The 21,336-nt window shown below is 41.6% G+C and overlaps 1 protein-coding gene across 1 annotated transcript in view; it reads right to left on the bottom strand.

Moving 5' to 3' along the window:
- The window catches only part of Ptprt (protein tyrosine phosphatase receptor type T), a 783,865-nt gene that overhangs the window by 678,888 nt on the left and 83,641 nt on the right, over positions 1-21,336 (bottom strand). The window contains exon 3 of the mRNA XM_035446780.1: positions 13,035-13,116. Within this exon, the coding sequence (XP_035302671.1) occupies positions 13,035-13,116 (82 nt within the window). The remainder of the gene's footprint in view (positions 1-13,034; positions 13,117-21,336) is intronic.

The following is a 21,336-nucleotide window of genomic DNA, read 5'->3' as shown; positions in this document are numbered from 1 at the left end:
ACTCTGAACATTATGTAGTTTGGCACAATAGGGTATCCAGAAAACAGGGGGGCCAAGATGTGAATCCTGTCCTATAAGACCCTCAAAGTTCCTAGACAACTTGGACCACACATCTCTAGAATGGTCCAAAGTGACTGTTGCCCCTGGGAATGATAGTAGGTTAAAGGCAGAACCATAGAATCCAAAGCTTCTCCCTTGACTCTGGTGATGATGGTATTGACGGAAATGGTTAAGGATAAAGAGTATCGTAGGAAGAAAAGAGGAGGAAACTATAAGAACTGTCCTTTACTAAGTATTTTTATTTGAGAGGTACCATGCTCAGCACCTAGACTTTACTCAGTATAGTACAACTGCCTATGAATTCTGGAAAGTTACCCATTTTCACAAAGGTTTACATTCTCAACTTTACAATGTGACACCCCCTAAGCATGGGTGAGATGTAGAACAAGGATTCTGGGGATTGAGCATGACATGGTTTTCAAATTAAAATCAGCATGTGAGATAATCAGTCCTAGGATTAAGCCTGGGTTTCATGTTGGATTACTTGTGTTCATCTCTTTCCTTGTTTGTGGGGTCAAAAGCTCCTGTATGTAACTTGCCCATAAAACAGCAATGTCTGGTTTCCATTAGCTGATAACTAATGACAAGAGGAATGAGCTTTGTCATTGAGTGCAATGAAGATGCCCTACTATCATCAATAAAATCAGTGATAAGTTAGACATAGACTCCTTATCCCAAGTAGGGCTAAATGCAGAGGCCTTATATATCAAGAACATTGAGAAAAATAAGAAGAATAACATACTGAAACCCCCACAGTGCTAAGCAGTAGTCTTAGTGGAGGTTTCTGTTGCCATGGCAAAATACTACAGACAATTTGGGGAGGGGAGGGCTTATTTAACCTTATGGTTGTAGTTCATCATCCAGGAAAGTCAAGACAGAAACTCAGGATAGATGCCTGATTGTAGAAATAGAGCAATGACCATGGAGGAAGGCTGCTTACTGGCTTGCTCTGTGTGGCTTGCTCAGCCTGCTTTCCTATACCATACAGAACCACCTGCCTAGGAGGGGCACCACCAATAATGAGCAAGGCCCTTCCACATCAACAATTAATCAAGAAAATTCCCCTACCATGCCCCCACAGGCTTTCCCAGAGGTTAATCTGCTGGGATCATTTTCTCAGCTGAGATTCCCTCTTCCCAAATGACTGTATCTTGTGTCAAGTTGACATAAAAACAGCCAGAAAAACACTTTGCATGTTTTATCTATTCTAATTTCATAGCATCCCTGTGAAGCATATGATAAAGGGTAGAAATTAGCATCAGCAAGTCCAATATTGTTGTGACAGCTAGCTTTAACTGTCAACTTGACATAACCCAGAATCACCTGGAAAGAGGCTCTCAGAAAGGAGGGATTGTCTAGATCGGGTTGATCTGTAGCCATGATATGGTGACTATCTTTTTCTAAAGTAATATTTTTGTTACTTTTATGATAATTTTCTACAGTTTACTTTGATCATATGTATCACCAACTCCTCCTATATCCACTCTCTTCACCCTCCCCTCCCTACCCACACAACTTTGAATTTTCTCCCCTCTACATTAAGTGCAGATCACTTGGCTCAACTTTCTTTCTTTTTCCTCCATTTTTTAATTTAAATTAGAAGCAAGATTGTTTTACATGCCAATCCTAATTCCCTCTCCCTCCCACCCTCCCCTGCCCCCACTAACACCCTACCTATCCCATACCATTTCTGCTCCCCAAAGAGAGTGAGGTATACCATGGGGGATCTTCATAGTCAGTCACATCTTTGGGATAGGGCCTAGGCCCTCCCGCCATGTGTCTAGGCTGAGGGAGTATCCCTCTATGTGAAATGTGCTCCCAAAGTCCATTCCTATGCTAAGGATAAGTACTGATCTGTTGGGAGCCAAATCGCAGGGCTTGGTATGGCCATGCTTGGCAGGGCACATAGTTAACCTTTACATAGCAGCTCCTTAGATCCTCAGCTCAAGAAAAGAAACAATTTGACCCAGAGCTCCATCCACAGGTTTAGTCACCTAGGCAACCCTTCCTGGATGTCTTACTCATGAACTCTTTAACCTGTCAAACATCCTATTTGTGGCTTCCTAATATCCTGCCTATACTAACACCTCGTGCACAAACAACCTATTCTGCCCCTCCCTATATCCTGACATATAATCTAGCCTGAGAAAAGTGGTTTGCCACTTGATCAGAATCCTGTCTCATGGTTGTTCTTTCTGTATCTCTTGTCCCCATTCCTTATCCCTAACTCTCTTGCCCCAGGTTGATGTCCTGCAGGTAGGGACACTGATTTACTACAAGAGGCCCCATAGATTTCTGAGGCCTCCTCACTGACACCCACATTCATGGGGTCTGGATCAGTTCCATGCTGGTTTCCCAGTAATCAGTCTGGGGGCTGATTACTTGTTCTGGTCAGCTGTTTCTGTGGGTTTTACCAGCCTTGTCCACTTTTCTCATCACTCCTCCTTCTCTGCAACTGGATTCCAATTCAGTTTGGTGTTTAGCTGTTGGTATCTGCTTCTACTCCCATCAGCTGCTGGATGAAGGCTCTAGAATGGCATATAAATTAGTCATCAATCTCATTATCAGGAGCATGCATTTAAGGTAGCCTCTCTACTGTTGCTTGGATGGTTAGCTGGTGTCATCCTTGTAGATCTCTGGACATTTCCCTAGTGCCTGATTTCTCTTTAAACCTATAATGGTTCCCTCTCTGATGCTATCTCTTATTTTGCTCTCCTCTATTCTTCCCCCTACACAACCTTCCTGCTCCTTTATGTCATCCTCATTGCTCCTCTTCTCCCCTTCTCATTCTCCTAGCTCCCTCTCACCTCCCTCCATGCTCCAAATTTGCTCAGGAGATCTTGTCTCTTTCCCCTCTCTGGGGGACCATGTATGTCTCTCTTAGAGTCCTCTTTGTTGCCTAACTTCTCTAGTGGTATGGATTGTAGGCTGGTAATCCTTTGCTCTATGTGTAAAATCCATATATAAGTGAGTGCATATGATGTTTGTCTTTTTGTGACTGGGTTACCTCGCTCAGAATGGTTTCTTCTAGTTCCATCCATTTGCCTGCAAATTTCAAGATTCCATTGTTTTTTTCCACTGAGTAGTACTCCATTGTGTTAATGTACCACATTTTCTCTATCCATTCTTTGGTTGAGGGGCATCTAGGCTGCTTCCAGTTTCTGGCTATTACAAATAGTGCTGCTATAAACATAGTTGAACAGTTGTCTTTGTTGTATGAGTGTGCATTATTTGGGTATATGCCTAAGAGTGGAATTGCTGGGTCTTGGGGTAGGCTGATTCCCATTTTCATGAGGAGTCTCCATACTGATTTCCAAAGTGGCTGTACAAGTTGGCACTCCCACCAGCAGTGGAGGAGTGTTTTCCTTTCTCCACATCTCCACTCACCAGCATAAGTTATCATTGGTGTTTTTGCCATTGGTGTTTTGGCCATTCTGACAGGAGTAAGATGGTATCTCAGAGTTGTTTTGATGTGCATTTCCCTGATGGCTAAGGATGTTGAGCACTTATGTGTCTTTCAACCATTTTCTGATTCCTCTGTTGAGAATTGTCTATTTAGTTCTGTACCCCACTTTTTGATTGGATTATTTGGTGTTTTGGAGACTAGCTTCTTAAGTTCTTTGTAAATTTTGGAATTTACAGCCCTCTGTCACATATGGGGTTGGTGAATATCTTTTCCAATTCTGTGGACTGCCATTTTGTCTTGCTGACTGTGTCCTTTGCTTTACAGGAGCTTCTCAGTTTCAGGAGGTCCCATCTATTAATTGTCAATTTCAGTGTCTGTGCTACAGTAACAAAGTCTTCCCTAGAATGTGTGGTCCACCTACATGGCTGGTCATAGCACCGAAGAAAACTGGCTCCTCCTTTTCCTACATCTATCATGTGCCAATGGCTCCTAGGCTACTGGTAGAATTTCACACAACCTCCTGTCTTCATCCTGGAATTTTATTTGGCTTGAGCTGGTACAGATCTTACCCAGTTACAATTAGTAAGAATTCATATGTTAAATTGTATTGTTGTGTCCTTGATGTTATCTGTGGTCTATGACTCTTACAAATCCTTTCATGCTCTCTTCCACAACCCCTGAGCCTATGGGAAAGGGTGTGATGCTATATATGTACCATTTAGGAAGGGGCATTCTAGCATCTCTTATTTTGTTCACATTGGCCAGTTGAGAGTCTGTGTGTTAACTGCTATCTGCTGCAAAGAGAAGCTTCTCTGGTGGTTTTGAGGTACACTGATCTACAGCAAAAAGACATTAGTAGTCATTTTATTTATTTATTTATTTATTTATTTATTTATTTATTTATTATGGTTTTTTGAGACAGGGTTATCCATTCATCATTGATGGGCATCTAAGGCCATTTCCATTTAATTATTGTGACTAGAGCAGCAATGAGCATGAAAGAGCAAGTACCTCTATACTAAGATACAGAGTCTTTGGGGTATATTCCCAAGAGCTGGGTCCCATGGTAGACCTATTTCCATCTTCTGAGGATGGATTTTCATCCACATTGCTTTTAATAATGGTTGTCCCAGTTTGCATTCCCATCAGCAATAATATGTGTTCTCCTTTCTGTTAGGGATTATCTTAACTGAGTTAATTGATTTAGGAAGATACATCCCAGTGTGAACAGGGTGCCATTTCCTAGGCCAAGGATCTTAAATTTTGTAACTGGAGAAATTGAGCTGAGAATAAATAAGCAAGAATGCAAGTATGCATTTCCCTCTGTTCTTGACTGTGAGGGTAAATGTCTGCTTCAAGCTCCGCTGCTTTGAGTTCCCAACTATGATAGATTGTAACCTAGTATTTTAAGCCAAATAAATTATTTTCTCCTAAGTTGCTTTTTATCATGTATTTTATCACACAACAGAGGTGAAACTAGAACAGTTACCAAAGCTACACAGACAGACACAAAGAATTCAGTCTATTTCCATCTGAGCTCCAAACTCAATTTTGAACTAGTTACCCTCTTGCCTTCTTGGCCTTGAGAGGGAAGATTGGTGTCATCAGACAGGCCTTGGAGTGCAGAGGAAGGACCCTCACAATGGGTTGTGATGAGTCTGCTAGCTCCTCTGTTTGCTCCTGAATTATTTTACAAGGAACCCCCATCCATGCTATTTTACCCTGTGGATGTTTTGAACTGTCTTGTCTACCAAATTATGCCACCAACTGTAAGACTTTCCCAAACCCAAGGACTTCATTGTGACTGAGGACACTTGCTATGAGAAGGTATACACCACTTGCTCAGGTCTTTAATCTAGCTGACAAAGGTTCAATACCCCACATGGTACTGTCTGAGCCCTATGCCTAAAGTGCCACTGGTCCGAAGCCCAGATGAGACTACTTCTGCTGGTTGTCTCCAAGTTCAAGATTCCTTCATCTACCAATGTGATAAATGTCATGCTGCTCTGGTTGCTTCAAATTTCTCTCCTTTAGCTCTCCTATCATTCTGTGAAGTGATTTGGGAACTATCAGTTATTCAGCCAGAAATGGAGCAAACTTTGTAGGTCTGTTCTGCTCTGGTTTTAAAGGGGGAAGGGAACACCCACCCTATGTAGGGAGGGAGTGTCTAGGCTCCAAAATCACAACATTCTGTTGAGTCTTACAAAGGTCACCCTCCTTTTACACTTTGGGTCATGAGGCAGGCAGTTACGTTCTGGGAGACGTAGAGTTAGAGAAAGTTCCTCTTTGGTCATTGATTTGTATTTCTGACTTCTCCCTCTTATCCCTTCTCAGCAACAGAGCTTCCTTCTTCAGTCTTTCCTTTTCATTCCATCTCCTGCCCCTCTTGTAAATTCAGAACATGGATGTTCGATGTCCTCGGGTGTTAATATTCTGTGGAAACACTGGTGACTGATTTACAGCAGAGACATCAAACCCAAAACCTCACAGGAACCAGACAGCTATGCAAATTAACAAATCGTCTCTACTGTAAATCCAAACCAACAGAAACACCATCTTCTTGCTCCATCTTTTATTTTCCATTTTGAAAAGATATTTCCGTAAAATAAAGACAAAAATTTTGCTCACAAAGTGAGAACTGGTATTTAGCACCACTTTCAGTGTTGGCAAGTTGTTAAGGAATGGTGGATAAATAGGGGCACTAAACGGATCTCATATCACATTGAAAGGGAAGTTTTGCTACTAAAAGCCAACAGAGAGTGGGATGGCAGTGGGAATACTTTGCTCAGAGGCGTCAATTATCTGATTTCTCCAGAAAAATAAGCAGGTCACATTTTACATGAAGCCCCTTCCCCTAAAATCTTGAGTACATTTGATGAAAACACTTCAGTCTTAGGCAAACTCATTAGTAGTCAGGTCCCACTAGTTCATTGCCTCTGATAAGTTGCTCTTATGTTCACTTTCTTGGAACAATTCCCACTGGCCAGTTGTACCCTATCTGTAGACCCATAAACCAGCAGTGATTCCAATCCCTTCACACACTGTGGGAACCACTGGACTGCAGGAACTTTTCTCAACTATCTTCTCATTCCACAGTCTCCCCATAGGCCCTCACTCTTATCTCTACTCTCTGAGGCCTGAGCACCCCTGACTTACGATCGGTATCTTTTGGTTGAGATCTTCCTTATGTTTGGTCTTCTCTGGGCTCCTGGCTTCTCTAACCCTCCCTCCACCACCAACTCCAGTCTCCTCTTTAGCCAGCCTTTCATTCATTATCTTCCCTCTGCCTCTGCACTTCAGGCAATGAAATTATTGTACCAAAGTCAACTCACCCACCTTTAGCCAAACACAGGTGTTCTTGGGTCCCCCAAGCAGCCATTAGCTATGCTTGAGGCACCCCTCTCACTTCTCACTGAGACTGAGTTCCCCTAAAATGGGTTGCTGCTGAACATGGTTAAGAGGAAACTGGCTGTGCATTTGGGGCAAAATGCTGGTGACATTTAAACTCCTGCAGATGTCAGTGCAGCATCTGAAGACATATTATTGTGCCCTTTATCTCGCTCTTTAAACCTGACAATGCTCAGCAGGAAGCCACACAATTGAAGTGAAAGCTCCTACATACATTAGAAACGTGTTGCTGTTGCTGAGGGACATGGCCCTGCAATAGGGGGAAAAATAGGTTTGAAAAAATTCTAAAAGTCAACTTGGGAGTTAGAAAGTTTGAAACTGAGTGGAACAGTGTGCTGACATTTAATGAAGTTACAACTGCAGTGGCCCTGTTAATGCCTGACACCAAGACCCCAGCAGCGGATGGTAGCTATGGCTAAAATAATTCTGGAATAACAACAACAAGTCAAAGGGGCTTTAAAATATGGGTGAGAAGTTTTCCATTGCAAGAGAAAATAATTTCTTGGGAGGATTATGCCTGACTTAAACATTTAAAGCTAGCTTCAATGGTTAGAGGATAAGATTGCAAATAAGTTATGATTCCTCTGTCCACATCTTTTAGGATAATTAATTAAATCCTTCATTGATAAACTATGGGCATATGTCAACAGCAATTGTTTTGAAGGACAGTAGATACTTGAAGATATAAGGAAATGCATTTTTTCAGTATAGTTAAAATCCTACAAACTTCTGAGTAAAGCTAAGGATTTGGGGAAAACACTGCAGTACAACAAACAGCTAAGAAGGTACATATGTTATATGATGTGTAATCCCATGAGCAGTTCCAAGGCCTGTTGTTACCACCTTAGAGGTTAACAGGAATACTCAGAGATGTGGGAGCACTCATCTTTGGGGTATCTGTCTCCCAACCCAGCCAATCAAATAAAACTAGTTACTTCTAGTACCTCAATACATTGCCAGTCTAGTCACCACTTTCCCAAGGTCTGTGTTTCTTCATGGCACTGATGTCTCCTGGAAACTCAAACATAGAATGTGTCTGTATCTAGTAATACTGCCTCATGAGAACTCACTAAGCCAAAATTGGACTGTTAAGTAGACCCTGATCTGATCCAACTAGTGTCCTTTCTGGAAGAGGAAATGTGGACATGCAAAAAGACATTAAGGACTTATACACAGAGAGAAAAGACCACAAGAGTTTGCACTGAGGAAAATTTTGCCAGCCTAGGAAGATCATCCGCAATGCCAAATTTTCAGCACCTTAACCTTGAATTCTATCTACAAGGGCTATTAGAAAATGTAGTGTGATCACTTAAGCCACCTAGTCTCTGGCATGTCTGGACCATGGTCCTTGTGAAGCAATAACCCATCTGTTACACATAATATAATTGCAGCATTAGTTGTTTGGTTTCAGTCTCATTCACTTTATTGGAGTCCTACGAGGACAGACAATGAATTTGTCTTATGTAGTTTCACAATCCCAGAGCAGTGCCTGACAATGAGTACAAGCTCTGTAATCACTTTCTAGGTGATAAGCAGCTGACTCCTCAACACCCTGCTCCAGGTCACCACTGCTTCTTGTGTAGTTTCAGAATGTTCTTCCTTATGGTTTCCCATCCTTCTCATGGGACTTAAATTCATACACCTTTTATACAGCACCTTTTATGAGTTAAATGACATTATTCTGTCCCCAAATAAGCCTTTCTATCATCGCCTCCCTGCACTTAAGACTAATATCCACTCATGACAATGCCCGAGGCCCTGAGTGATGAGGTCCCAGGTCACCTGTCCAAGGTTTACCTGGGACATAGTTGTGATCCATCTTCCGGGACACACCATCGGCATGAGGCTGTTTCCCAAGACAGGGCTTCTGCGCTTGCTGTTTCCTCTTCTTGGAAGCCCCTTCCCAAATTCTTAGAGAGCAAATGCTTTTCCGTGATTAGAGTCCCACATCTTTAAAGATGCATCCCATGACATGACCTTACTACCTAAAGAGTCCTGTCGAGTCCCACTTCCCATATTTATCATATTCCCAATACTTTCCCTCATCTCAAATTATCTATTGCTTATCTAGTATTACTCAATCTCTTCCCTCCTTCTCACCCCTTGCCAATGAAACACCACAACCACAGGAGCCAACCCATTCTTACTTAACTATCTGCTATGCCCAGAAAAGCTCTTGGACACACAGTTCACAATCAATGATTTACTTGTTGAAATAAAGACTGGGTAAAATCATGGGATAGCCATGAACTGAGCATGTGAGCTGTGGGTGTACCTCACAGGACTACACACACTGGCAGGGTTTGCTCATCTCCTTAATGTGATTTTCTCCAATGCCGGCTACTCTTTCATGAAGCTCACATTGTGTTTTCTGGCAAGAATGTGCTTCAGCTTCCTAAGCACTGGTGTTGAACACAGCCACAATATGCCATGCAGAAATAAAGCCAAGGTCGTGTCTTCTAGAATTAGATCCCATGGCCCATTTGCTGGGTAACCAACTCTCAGCAATTCTATAACATGCAATCCACACTCCCAGCAGGAGGAGGATGGGGCTATCAGGAGAATCTTAAATCCGCAGACATCCCAGTGAAAATAGGGAAGATTCCTAATGATTCTTATGGTTTTGTGGGTAGAAAGCCTTCCAAATGCACTCCAGAGATGCTCTCCTCCAGAGATACAACAAAGAGAAGGGAGTGCTTGCTGGTAACGGACAGGACTTGGAGGTAAGACAGTGATACTAGGACAAGAGATGAACGTCTAGATCTTATGGAGAAAGTGAAGTTTCCTGAAGGAGCACAGAGCACTGGGACCCAGGGACAGAATATCATGCTGTATTCTGCTGGGGAAAAACCAAGTGTTACCAAGAAAGTCCAGGCATAAAAATAATGAATTTAGGTAGCAAAGGTGGGCATGCTCTTTGGGGATAGACATTTGGTGTGCAGGGTGTAAGGAAGTTTTATGGGGGAAACTGCTCAACACTGAAGAACCTACAGGCTCGAGTGTGCAGTTAAATGGAAGTGTGAAGAACAGGTGCTCCTGATACCACTGTCCAGTCTTAGAACACAGATCATTCCCTGATTGGCAACTAACATTGATGAAGCTCATGAGAATTAAAGGAGGGAGACAGTACAGGCAAGGGGCACCATCTGCATGCCTTCCATAGAAACTCTGCATTGCTGGGGACTTTGGATCCTCTTCACATGACATTCACTTCAGCAGAGACATTTCCTAAGCCTGAGATAGTAGACAGAACCATATAAGGCACTCTGAAAGACTGGAAACATAACCCAGAGAATAGTGAGAACAGCAGGGAACCCAGTCTACTTCGTGTTTCTAAGTGGCTGGTTTATTCCTGAGAGAGAGAGGGAGAGTCTTTCATACATAGACATCAGACCCAGTTCCTCCAAATATTGTCTAGAACTTGGAACGTGCCATAATTTTTTCTGGAGAAGGTGCTTTAAATTAATGAGGCAGAGCATAGTGGTCTTCTCCCCAGAAGGGGGAAGGAAATGAAGATTGAAGATCTGACAAATAAATGACAACAGAAGTGAAAAGATCCATTTTAATTATAGCAACATGAAGGGGCTGCTGTGAGACTCACGCCCACACAGGGCGGGTGTGGGAGGGTATCAAAAGGCAATAGAGAAGCACACACGCACGATGAACCTTGAGGTGGCAGGAAGCTGTTCCCTTACCCAGAGCATAACTGCTGTGATTTAAACATGGTTTGTCTTCCAAACTGACACTGAAGTTGAATCCCCAAAGTCAAGTGACACAAAGAGGGTAGAGTCTGATGGTGACATTTAGATTTGGCTGTTTCAGAATGTGGCAAGGCTTGGGACAGGTTCTTCACAGTGGAGCACTAATAATCCAATCCTGGTGTTAGAGAAAGTAGTCAGACATTTGACATTCAGATGTATAACTCCTCTTTGTTGTCATATGGTGTTCTGCTCTGCTTCCAGACTCTACCAGCTACAAAGCTATCACCAGCCTGGAGTTTATGCCAGTGCTATGCCCTTGTACCTCCAAAAACTGTGAGCTAATAAGCCTCTTTTCTTTATAAAACTAGTTTGTTTGTCCTAAGAGGACTATTTATAACAGTAAGTGCCTGTATCAAAAACATTTGAGAAGTTTTGAATAAATAACTTAATGATGAGCCTTGGACAAACAAGAACAAACCAAATGCCCAAATAGTAGATGGAAAGAGATAATCAAAATCAGGGTTAAAATTAATGGAGTAGAAAAATACTAAAGATAACCAAAAGAAAAATGAGATGGTTCTTGGAAAAGTTCAATAAGAGTGGCAAGCCCTTAGCCAAATTTACTAAAATAAATACAGAAAAGACACAAGTCAGTGAAATTAGAGATGAATTGGGAGACATCAGACGAGATACTAATGAAATTCATAAGTATCATATTTTATAAGAAAATCATAAGAACATATTTTAAAGCCCCCACTCCACTAAACTGAAAAAAATCAAAAGGTAATGGAAAAATTCTAGATGCAGACAACACACCAAAATTAAATCAATATGAAATAAAAAAGTTAAACAGGTCCATGACAAGCAACAAGATTGAAACAGTAATTAAAAGCCTCGCTTTTAAAGTAAGGCCAGCACTAGATGAGCTCATTGTAGAATCCGACAAAACCTTCAAAGAGAAACAACTCAGCTGTCTATGTCAGTCTGGCTCCCAGTCTCTGGAAACATACTAGAAGAGGAGACAGAAAGAATGGAAGAGCAAGAAGACTGGCAGTGGGATGGGGTGGAGGGGTGACTGTTGTCCTTTGGGCATGACATGGCTGTCGTACAAGTGAATTCATAACATCTGTGGTTCCCTACATATGACCTGCAGAAACTCTAGCCAGTTAAGAGTTCTAGCAAGAATAGAGTGAGGGCTCCCTAGAGACCCCCCTCCATACTGAGGATCTATAGGCAGTTTATGGCTGCAGTGTATTATGGGAGTGGACAAGTGTTTTCTCTAGGTGTTGTGACCACTGGTAGTTCCCCATGCCCCAAGGATGAACTCAACAAACACACATATATGGAAAACACTAATTAGACTCTGTGGGTTTTAAATAATTAATAAGCTAGAGAGGAGGAGAGACGGGGGAAGGAAAGCATATAAAGCTGAGGGAGATGTAATATGGAATTCTGGGGGTACTAGAAGGGGATTAATACATAGATATGATCAGGACACACTATATTACATGCATGAGATTTTCCAAGAATAAATTAAGGTTTAAAAATGGCAGCCTACCATGCATATTTCATCCTATTAAAATATATTTGATTCAATGTCTCGCGGTCACATGAGAGAATTAAGAAACCCCCAGGAATCATCTGGAACTAAATGGATGCCAAGAAACTGATAGGAATCTAAGACAGCACTTCCAGATTGAGGACCTGGCATCTCAGTCAACTCTAGGGGCTTCCATGATCCCTAGGCATCTGCAGACTATAGTCTTCTAGTCATATACCTATAAGGTATAATATCAGCACAACTGCCTGCACCCAGGACTTGGCTGTGCAGGAGCTGTGTGACTTCTTGCTGAGACACATTCAAATGCCGTTGACTAAATACTGCAAAGAGGGGAACTTCAAGGAGGAGTGGCATGCCACTGAGGACTCTTGATATTGTACCATGAGTACTAACCATGGTAATCTCACCCTACACCTACACAGGGCTGAGAAGTGTGTTTAAAATTATTTGTAAAGAATTAATAGCTCTGGGGTCCTTTTCCTTGTGGGTGAAGAGTATGCTAATTTGCTTCATGCTTAATGTTGTTCTTTTTTTGTCTTGTTTTATTTCCATAAAAGACAATTGTATAAGATTCTATCCAAAGGCCTCTAATTCTTCCACTTCAGTGGTCTGAATCCCACTAATAAACAATCAGGATTTTGACTCCCTTAATAATGGAGAGAGATTCAGACGAATTGTTTTGCCAGTCTCTGCAAATTCCTGAAGGTGCTGCCTGTTGAACAGGCCAGCAAAATTATGGATTTATTCAGGACTGATTGCATTGGGTCTGTAAGCAGTTTTGAAGGATTAAAAGATAGCAAGTGAGACAACTGTGAGCTGAATGAACAGGGGCACAGCATCCTTGTGACTACCCAGTCTGGCATGGAGAAAGCATGTTAGGAGAAATGGATAGACTTACTGCATGGATGAGCAAGGACCCGGACCTCGTCCACAGCGATGTAACCAGGATGACCCTTCAAAGAGACGGATTCAAATATCACCTGCAACACACAGGGCTGATGTCAGTTTCACACTTGTCTGCATTCACCTGAAGAAGCCATACAGCCCCCAGTCCCTTTCTTTGTCAGCTTCCCACCAGAACCAGACAACAATACCTCCCATTAGGAGAGTGAACCATGCTGCCAGTTGACTTGGGTTTTCAAACACTCTAGTGACCAGCAATAGAAGCCATCCAGGTGGGACATTTTTAATCTATTTCAGAAATAACACTTAGCTACAACAACAGACAATTTGAACAAGACCCTGAGTCCCCATCAGTACCTCCCTGATTGTGGTTCCAAATGAATTTCAGAAGGAACTACTTACACATAGTCCAATTTCCTTATTGTCTTGGAAACCAGTATAAGCCAAGGAGAGTTGGTCCTGATGTTACTTGATAGTCTACTTGGACTTCCTGAGCGTGTGTGTGTGTGTGTGTGTGTGTGTGTGTGTGTGTGTGTGTGTAAATGTGTATATTTGTATATTTGTATATGTGTTTGGTGGCCAGAGGTCAACCTCTATTGTCTTCCTCAGGTGCCAGCCACCTTTTTTTTTTTTTTTTTTTTTTTTTTGAGACGGGGTCTCTCACTTGGCTTGCAATTCTCCTGTTGCCTCTCCATACCTTCCCAGCACTGGAACTACAAGAATGTGCTCCTAAACACCTGCCTCCTTTTTACAGGGGTGCTTGGAATCAAACTCAAGTCCTTGTGTTTGCACAGCAAGCTCTCTGCAGGTGGAGCCATTTCCTAATGCTTCCTGGATGTCTTCATAACTCATCTTAGAAACTAGCAACACTCCACTTGATTGTATCCATGAGTGGAAGGACACAGAACTTTTCTCTTCTCTACTCTGACTCCTACCAAAACTTTTTACTTCCACAGAAATTGATAATTAAGTTTTCCTGGCTTTCTCTTTCTCTTCACTGAGGAGGAATTAGTATCTGTGTTAGTGCCATGGCCAGAAACTCTTACAGTACTAATTCACACTCCCCCAACTACATCAGCTACATTCTTGAATTTGAACATAACACTTTGCAATCCTCTGTCAGACTCTTACCTTACCATCCTCTCTAAACTCACTATTCTTTCATCTGTTTCTTAGACTCACACAGTACCTGGATCTGTATTTCCCTAGGGTCTACACATTCACCTAGACCCTCCTATATTCTCACCAAGCCGAGGCTCCTTCTACCATGGTGGCAAATCCCCAATGTGATTCTTCACAAGTCTTTTTGAACCCTGTCGAGCAAATTGTGGACCTTCCTTCTATATCCACAAACCCTACCAAGCATTCTCTTTTTATCATCCACTTGCCCAATCCTAAAAAGCACGAGAGCTTGGGGGGCTGACTTCTCACTTCTTACCCACAAACCTAGCCTTCCTCCACAGTAACCATAATCTCTGCAAGTAAGTCCATACCCTTGAACCTGGCTGATTCCTGCCAAAGTTTCCAGAATCATGGCTCTTCTTGGCTTTCTTTTGGTATTCTGTATTTCCAGTCTCTAGCCTCTTTTACTCTGACCTTAACACATATAAATGATTTTAGCTTTTCCTTGTCTTGAAAAACCACCTCTTTGTAGAAAGTTCTTCTCCGTAGCCAGTTGTGTTTCAATGACAATTCTTAGTAGTTTAATAAAGCCATTCCTATCTCTTGCTTACTTCCACCACAAAATGTTAAGTATAAAAATCCCAATCAGTCACAAATATTCCTCTCAAGATTGTTTTTTTTTGACAGGCATTAATATTTTAAATACTAAATCTGATGAAACTTCCCTGAATCTCTCTTATTTTCAGAAAGAAGATGGTGGGGCTGTTAAAAGCATGGCCTGCTCTTCTGGATATACTGAGTTCAATTCCTAGCAACCATATTGTGGGTAAGAACCTTCTATAACTGTAGTCCCATGGGACCTGATGCCTTCTTATGGTACATGTACATCCATATACATAAAATAAGTGAATAAAAATTATATAACTAAAGAAGAGCTCCCTGTTTTGAGCCATCGTGTCTACACTTATAATTGCAATATCTACCTTGTTAGGTAAGTTTTCAGGTGGGGAGCATTAATATCCTATTGAGAATGTTGGACACACACCACTCTCAATGAATGTCTACTATAGTTATTATTGCTTCTTGACCATGTTTGTGCATTTGTCAGTATTCACAGCCTGTCCCTTTCCCAGTCTCTACTTGGGCTTAGAGGATTCTTCACATTTGATTATTCTCATATATACGAGACCATCCTGTCATAAATTTATAGGCACTCCTTCTTTTCCATCCCTCTGGAGATGGTAGTTTCTCTATTCATCATCTGATTGACCATGCACACTCACCCGTCAGCCATTGCCAACTCACTGGGATGCCAAGCCCTGTTCTGTGTCCTATATATATATCATCAGAGCATCAATTAGCATCATTTAACCAGCTCACAGCTCTGAATTCCTACATAGCATGAAGTTTCCTCACATGTAATCTGCATGTAACAGTTCTGAGCATATTTCCTCTCAGCATTCTACCTTACCATCCAATGGGCCATCCCTTCTGAAGTACAGTGCTATACCCTTCCCACTCATCATAGCTGGAGATCTGGGCACCTATATGGGTTTCTACTTCAACCTCTTCCCTTATCTTCAGGTTCATTTTGATTCTACTTTAGTAGAATTTCTCAGATATGCCCCTGTTTTTCCATCTCTTTTATTATACAGATCATAGGAAGCAGCCATTTATGAGTCAAAGCCAGTCAGGTGTCAGAGCCAATGTTTAATTCAGCCTGTAATTGTTTTTCATATCTACTACAATGATGACCTCCAAAATTTACCCCCTGTCCTGTCCCTTACATAGCTCAACCTGGTTTTTAAATGATAAACTTAGATGACGAGATCAATAGGATATCTTTCTAGGAAACCATGTTGCCCAGGCCAGTGGATTCAAAGGTTAGTGCTCTCAGTGGGCCTGTAGCTCTCATGATTATGCTAAGAAATCAGGAATAGAAGGTGGCATTGGCTGTGAAGAGGCGATTTGTTTGGTGATAAGATCCATCAGTAAAATCTGAGAGTTCTGTTAAATGATGAGGGGAGTGACAGCCATACAACAACACAGTTGCTTCTGCATAATGACCACTCTCAAAAAGTGTTTTCCTAAAACAGCACAGTCCTTCAGAGAGAATTAACACATGGGATTGTGCATGATCTTGAAAAAGTATGCAGACATATAAGTATGACCTTTCCTTCATCCTGCAGAAGGGGAAATCTTTCTATAAAGAACCAGGTATCTCTGTGTGTGTGTGTGTGTGTGTGTGTGTGAGAGAGAGAGAGAGAGGGGGGGGAGGGAGGGAGGGAGAGAGATATGAAGTAATTCAATGGAAAAACCAAAGTAAAGTCCATAAAAAATTCAAAAGAAAATATAAAGCAAATACATTTTAAAAGAAATAGCAGAAAAGCATTCACACTGTGAAATAAAAAATGACAAATACAAGAAAAATGTTTCTGTTTTGACAATAACTATAAATGGGTTAAAATAGAGGAAAACACCCAGATTGTCTAAATAATCAAAGTCTAATTGTATGCTGTAAGATAAACACCTAAGGCAGAATGACTCAGTAACCTTACAAATAACAAGAGGAACAAAGACACAATAAGGAAAATGCAAGTGAACAGAAAACAGTTGTTACAAAAATATAATGGGATTGTTCCAAAGTAGTTTTTAACCAAACTGAAAAGTATAAACCACTAAAAAGACAAAATTGACCACTGAAACTTGTATCTAGAGTCCCTCAAGGTAAGAAACTTGAAAGGAAAATAATGATGGGGGAAAAGAAGACAGTATCTGAAGACTTTGACCTATTTTTGGGTCAATCAAATAGATCAATCAAACAGAAGAGTCAATACAACAAATATATTTTTTCTAAATGTGTTAATGAATATATTGAGAAAGCAAAATTTCTGTTCAAATGCTCATGGAATTGTAAGGAGATCATAAGCTAGATTATAAAATAACATCAATAAGTCTCCCAATGAATAAAATTTGTATAAATTTAGTTTTATACATTTTGTAACCAAATTTCCTAAAACTAGAAAATAATAACAATCTTAAAAATCAAAAGTTATACAATGCATATTAATAACTATAATGTGATAGTATGTTTCTTATGTTACCCAGAGTCTGAAAAAAATCGAAAGTCAAATGACAACCTGAGAACAAGACATGCAACATATATGCCAGTTTAAGAAAGCACATGCTTTTTATTTGGGGAATTCAAAAGAATTACTGACAGGCAAGAAAAGAAATGAATAATATTCCTTTCAATAAAAATCTGGCAAGCTATTTCAATAGGAAAATTACCAAAAATTAATCTCTGAGTGCAAACTTCTTAAATGTCACAGGAGATGTTCACAGGTGATTCAAAAGATACCTGTTGCCTTGGGTGGCAATGACTGCTCCACTGCTTAGCATGGGATAGAAGGTGGTGATCACTGTCTAGGTCTTAGTCAGAGACATTTTCTAAGGACAGACACCACAAAGGAGGATACTAATATCTTCTAGAAAGAAAGGCCCACCCAGGAGCTGTGAACAGAGAGATAATGGCCATCTTTGGTCATGAAAATGAGAGAAGTGATGGAGGTAGACATTATGTAGATGTCTCTAAGGAGCAGGAAGGGAGGTAGTGGAGTGAGGTAGAATACTGAAGTAGGCCACATGCCCAGCAGTGTCGGGGACACCGTAACCACGCCTGCTCGGGGCTGGCTACAGGTGTGCCTGACCACGCCTGTGGGTACGTGATCATGGTGATGTAGGGAAAGTTTAAGAGTGAGGGGTGTGCATACCTGTAGCCAGCCCTGAGCAGGTGTGGTTACAGTGTCCCCTACACATGAAGGCAAAGGTCATTCATAGAAGCAGGGACCCTGAATGCAAAGACCACAGTGGAAGGCCTGATTCCAGTATTTGAAGCTCTGAGAAGGACATCCCTCAGCCTCAAGGCTGCTGCATGGAACCTACTAACAACTAGAGCTAAGTTGGGCCTAAAGCCCTGCTGGAGACCTCCTGATGCAGGCATGGGGAGAGGGCTTATACAGAGCAGTTCAAACCTGCCTCTGTGCTGAGTCAAAGCCTGGAAGGAACTCCCAGCAAAGACTGAGAAAGGATTACACTAAACCAAAAAAAAAAAAAATCGTGATGTATTTGTTTGGGGAAGGATGTGAACATATCAGGTCACGGCTTAAGAGACCCAGGGTTTCTCTATGATCTTCTGCATCCCTTCTGCAGAATACACAGCAAAAGTTTCAAAGGGCTGCAAACATTTCTTAAAAGATAAAAATGTTGGCTTATCAGAGTCTCTCTCAGGAAGAGTGCTCTGCAGGCATTATGGAGAGGATTGCTTAGAGTACAATCAAGGGACATTCCTTCCCACTCCAGCTCACAGAGGCTGCTAGAGATGGAGTGTGGGACAGGAGTTAGGGAGGGACTCAAAGGGTGGGAGACAGGGCAAGCTGTGGTGATAAAACCTCCCGAATAGTCACTGGTGACACTAAACCTAAAGTGCCAGATACCAGGAAGATCCTGAGCTCTGAGGAGACATGCAGACATCAGATGAGTCCTTCATTTCAAGGGTCTATGGAGCACATTTCAGCCCTCAGTAAAAGGCCACTTTCCTTAGACAGGAAATGAAGAGAAAGTAGAATAGCTGAAAAATTAGTAGCAGTATTATTTTTCCCCTAAATATTGGGGCAGAAAAGGGCAGAACCACTAAAATATGAAATCAAATAGATATCACCTGGGAAGAGGCACAGACCAGAAGCACAAGGCTTCACAGGCACTGAATCAGCTTTTGGGGGGGAGGAGGCATGCAGGGTAGGGTGGGGGGTGTGGGCTGCAAAGGGATTTTTCTCACCTGAGGCCCTGCTGAAGGCCCAGCATTCAAAAACCCAATAATATGAAATATGACGTCTTTGTTTATTACAGAGCTAAAGTCAATTTTAGGACTGTGAAATATGACTTTAATAAATGAGTACACAAACCCATATGGTTCAAAGCCCAGCTATGCTGAAAACCAAATTTGACCCAGTTCACAGGACCTATGATCAGGACAGGATCTCAGAGTCAAAGAATTTCAAAGCCTGTTTTGTTCCCTTCTTGAGTCTCTTGAGGGGTCCCCTTTCTCATTATTCTACCCATAAGTGTGGGAATTTGTGTCTTTGAATCTGGGCAGACACAGGAATATAGGTATCTGTGTGTACTAAGCTGTGCTTATGGCCATGTGAGTGCCTAGAAATGGCTGAGTGTGCACAGGGGTGACATGTGCTTTTTCCACAATGCTGCTCTCAACACATGAGTGCTTTGCCCTCACAAAGCTCAGAGCAAAGGGGATGTGAGGACAATAGAAATTGTTTGGAAGTCTCTTGCTTGGGAAGGCTACTTACCTAAGAAAAGGCACAGAGGCCACAGAAGATGAACCCAACAATGCAGTGTTGTTCTTCAATGATGGCTTCCTCCCTTCCCTTCCTTCCCCTTTATTTCTCTTCCTCCTTCCTTCCAATCACTTCCAGCCTGACATGCCTCTCCATATGTGATCTACTTTAACTTACAGAGGGACCTATCCTGGGACCTGTTCCTCTTTCTAACTTACATGTGAGACAATTGGGACCCTATAGAATAGATGACAGGACACAGGTGACATCACACAGTTAAAGAGCAGCAGATTCCCAGAATAGACAAAATGTTTCCTGAAAACACAGGAAACAGAGCGCAGAGATGGAGAACATGGGCAGGATTATGGGAAACCTGATTTACCAATAATTCCATCTATGTTAGAAGAATGAAGCTTCTGTACAAATAAATAGGATACAGAAATAGGCTTACCACAGGTCCAGGGGGATGGAACTCATCAAATGTCCATTTTCAATCTCCATCAAAGAGCAGGACAAATTGAGGGACAGTCCCTTTTATGGGTCAATTGTCCTGTTAAGTATACATCAAGCCATGACCCTATCCTGTGTCTACTCACAGTAGGCTCTAAAAAAGATAGTTTGATTGAAGCCTGGGGCCTCAGTAGGAGTATTCATGAGAGTATGAAGATAGTAGATATTTATACTCAATGGTACAGTGGGGAAACTCTAGTGACCAGGAATTTCAACTGTGGCTTGAGATTTGTCAATGCTTTTCCATTGCCTTAGACGTTGTAATATAGCTCTCAGTCTCATCCATATCAGACTACAGCAAACTAAGGCCTGGAAATCAAAACTGGGCCATCGGCCATTGCTACACATAAAACTTTATTGGACCAGCAACATCTATTCATTGACATATTGTGAGTGTCTGCTTTCATGGCACCACTGCAGAGTTGGGTAATGACAACAGACACTTATTTAAGGCCCACCAAACTAAATCATTTTCTATCTTGTTCACAAGAGGGAGGGATAAGCCCAAACCATTTGTGCCAATATAATGCTCTAAATCTCTTAGGACATATACACTGTGTAACTTAGCAATCCAAATAGTCTCCATGATGCTCAACAATTCACTAAGACAAGAGGAGTAAACCAAAGTTATCTCAGATAAACCATGAATTTGGGACACCACTCCCTAGAATATAACCTCTGTGCTAAGACAGTCACATGCTAAAAGCAGGTCAAGGTCAAACTTCCATAGCAGACAGTAGATTAAATACCAGTATACAGATTTCTTTCTGCCTCCCTAGAACCCTACTTGGCTGGCTGTACTTTCTAAATAGAGACACCACATAGTTTCCCAAACCCTGGACCACTTTACCTTCACCAAAAAGCATTTCACAAAACAACTAATTTCAGTTCTTTCCAAGATAGCAAAAAGATCTCCCCTCATCCATGAAACTGTATGGGTACAAAACAAGGGGCTATATCCCAAAGGTAACCTAGACACCTGGCATGTGCTGAAGCAAGCAATGCCACATGGATATTTTATAATGTAAGTTGGTGATAAAAGCTCAGCTGAGCTGGTCAGACAATATACAGCCTTAATTTATGTCAAACCTTGTGAATATGCATAAATTTTATGGTCAGGATATCTGCACACTTGACTCTGGTGTGCCAGGAAGAGCCTATGATGGATGTTACTTACAAAGCACAACCTTGTAAATTGCAAATACTGTGAACTCTGAAACATATCTGACACTGTGAATACCAGATCAAGATTTCGGAGCTGGTACTACTTAAAAACATCTTTGCAAGGGGAGAAAAGATGAAGAACTAATG

This window comes from Cricetulus griseus, chromosome 6, assembly GCF_003668045.3.
Source record: "Cricetulus griseus strain 17A/GY chromosome 6, alternate assembly CriGri-PICRH-1.0, whole genome shotgun sequence".
NCBI lineage: Eukaryota > Metazoa > Chordata > Mammalia > Rodentia > Cricetidae > Cricetulus > Cricetulus griseus.
Note: the sequence above shows the minus strand (reverse complement) of the source record. Positions and strands in the feature narration are given on the sequence as shown.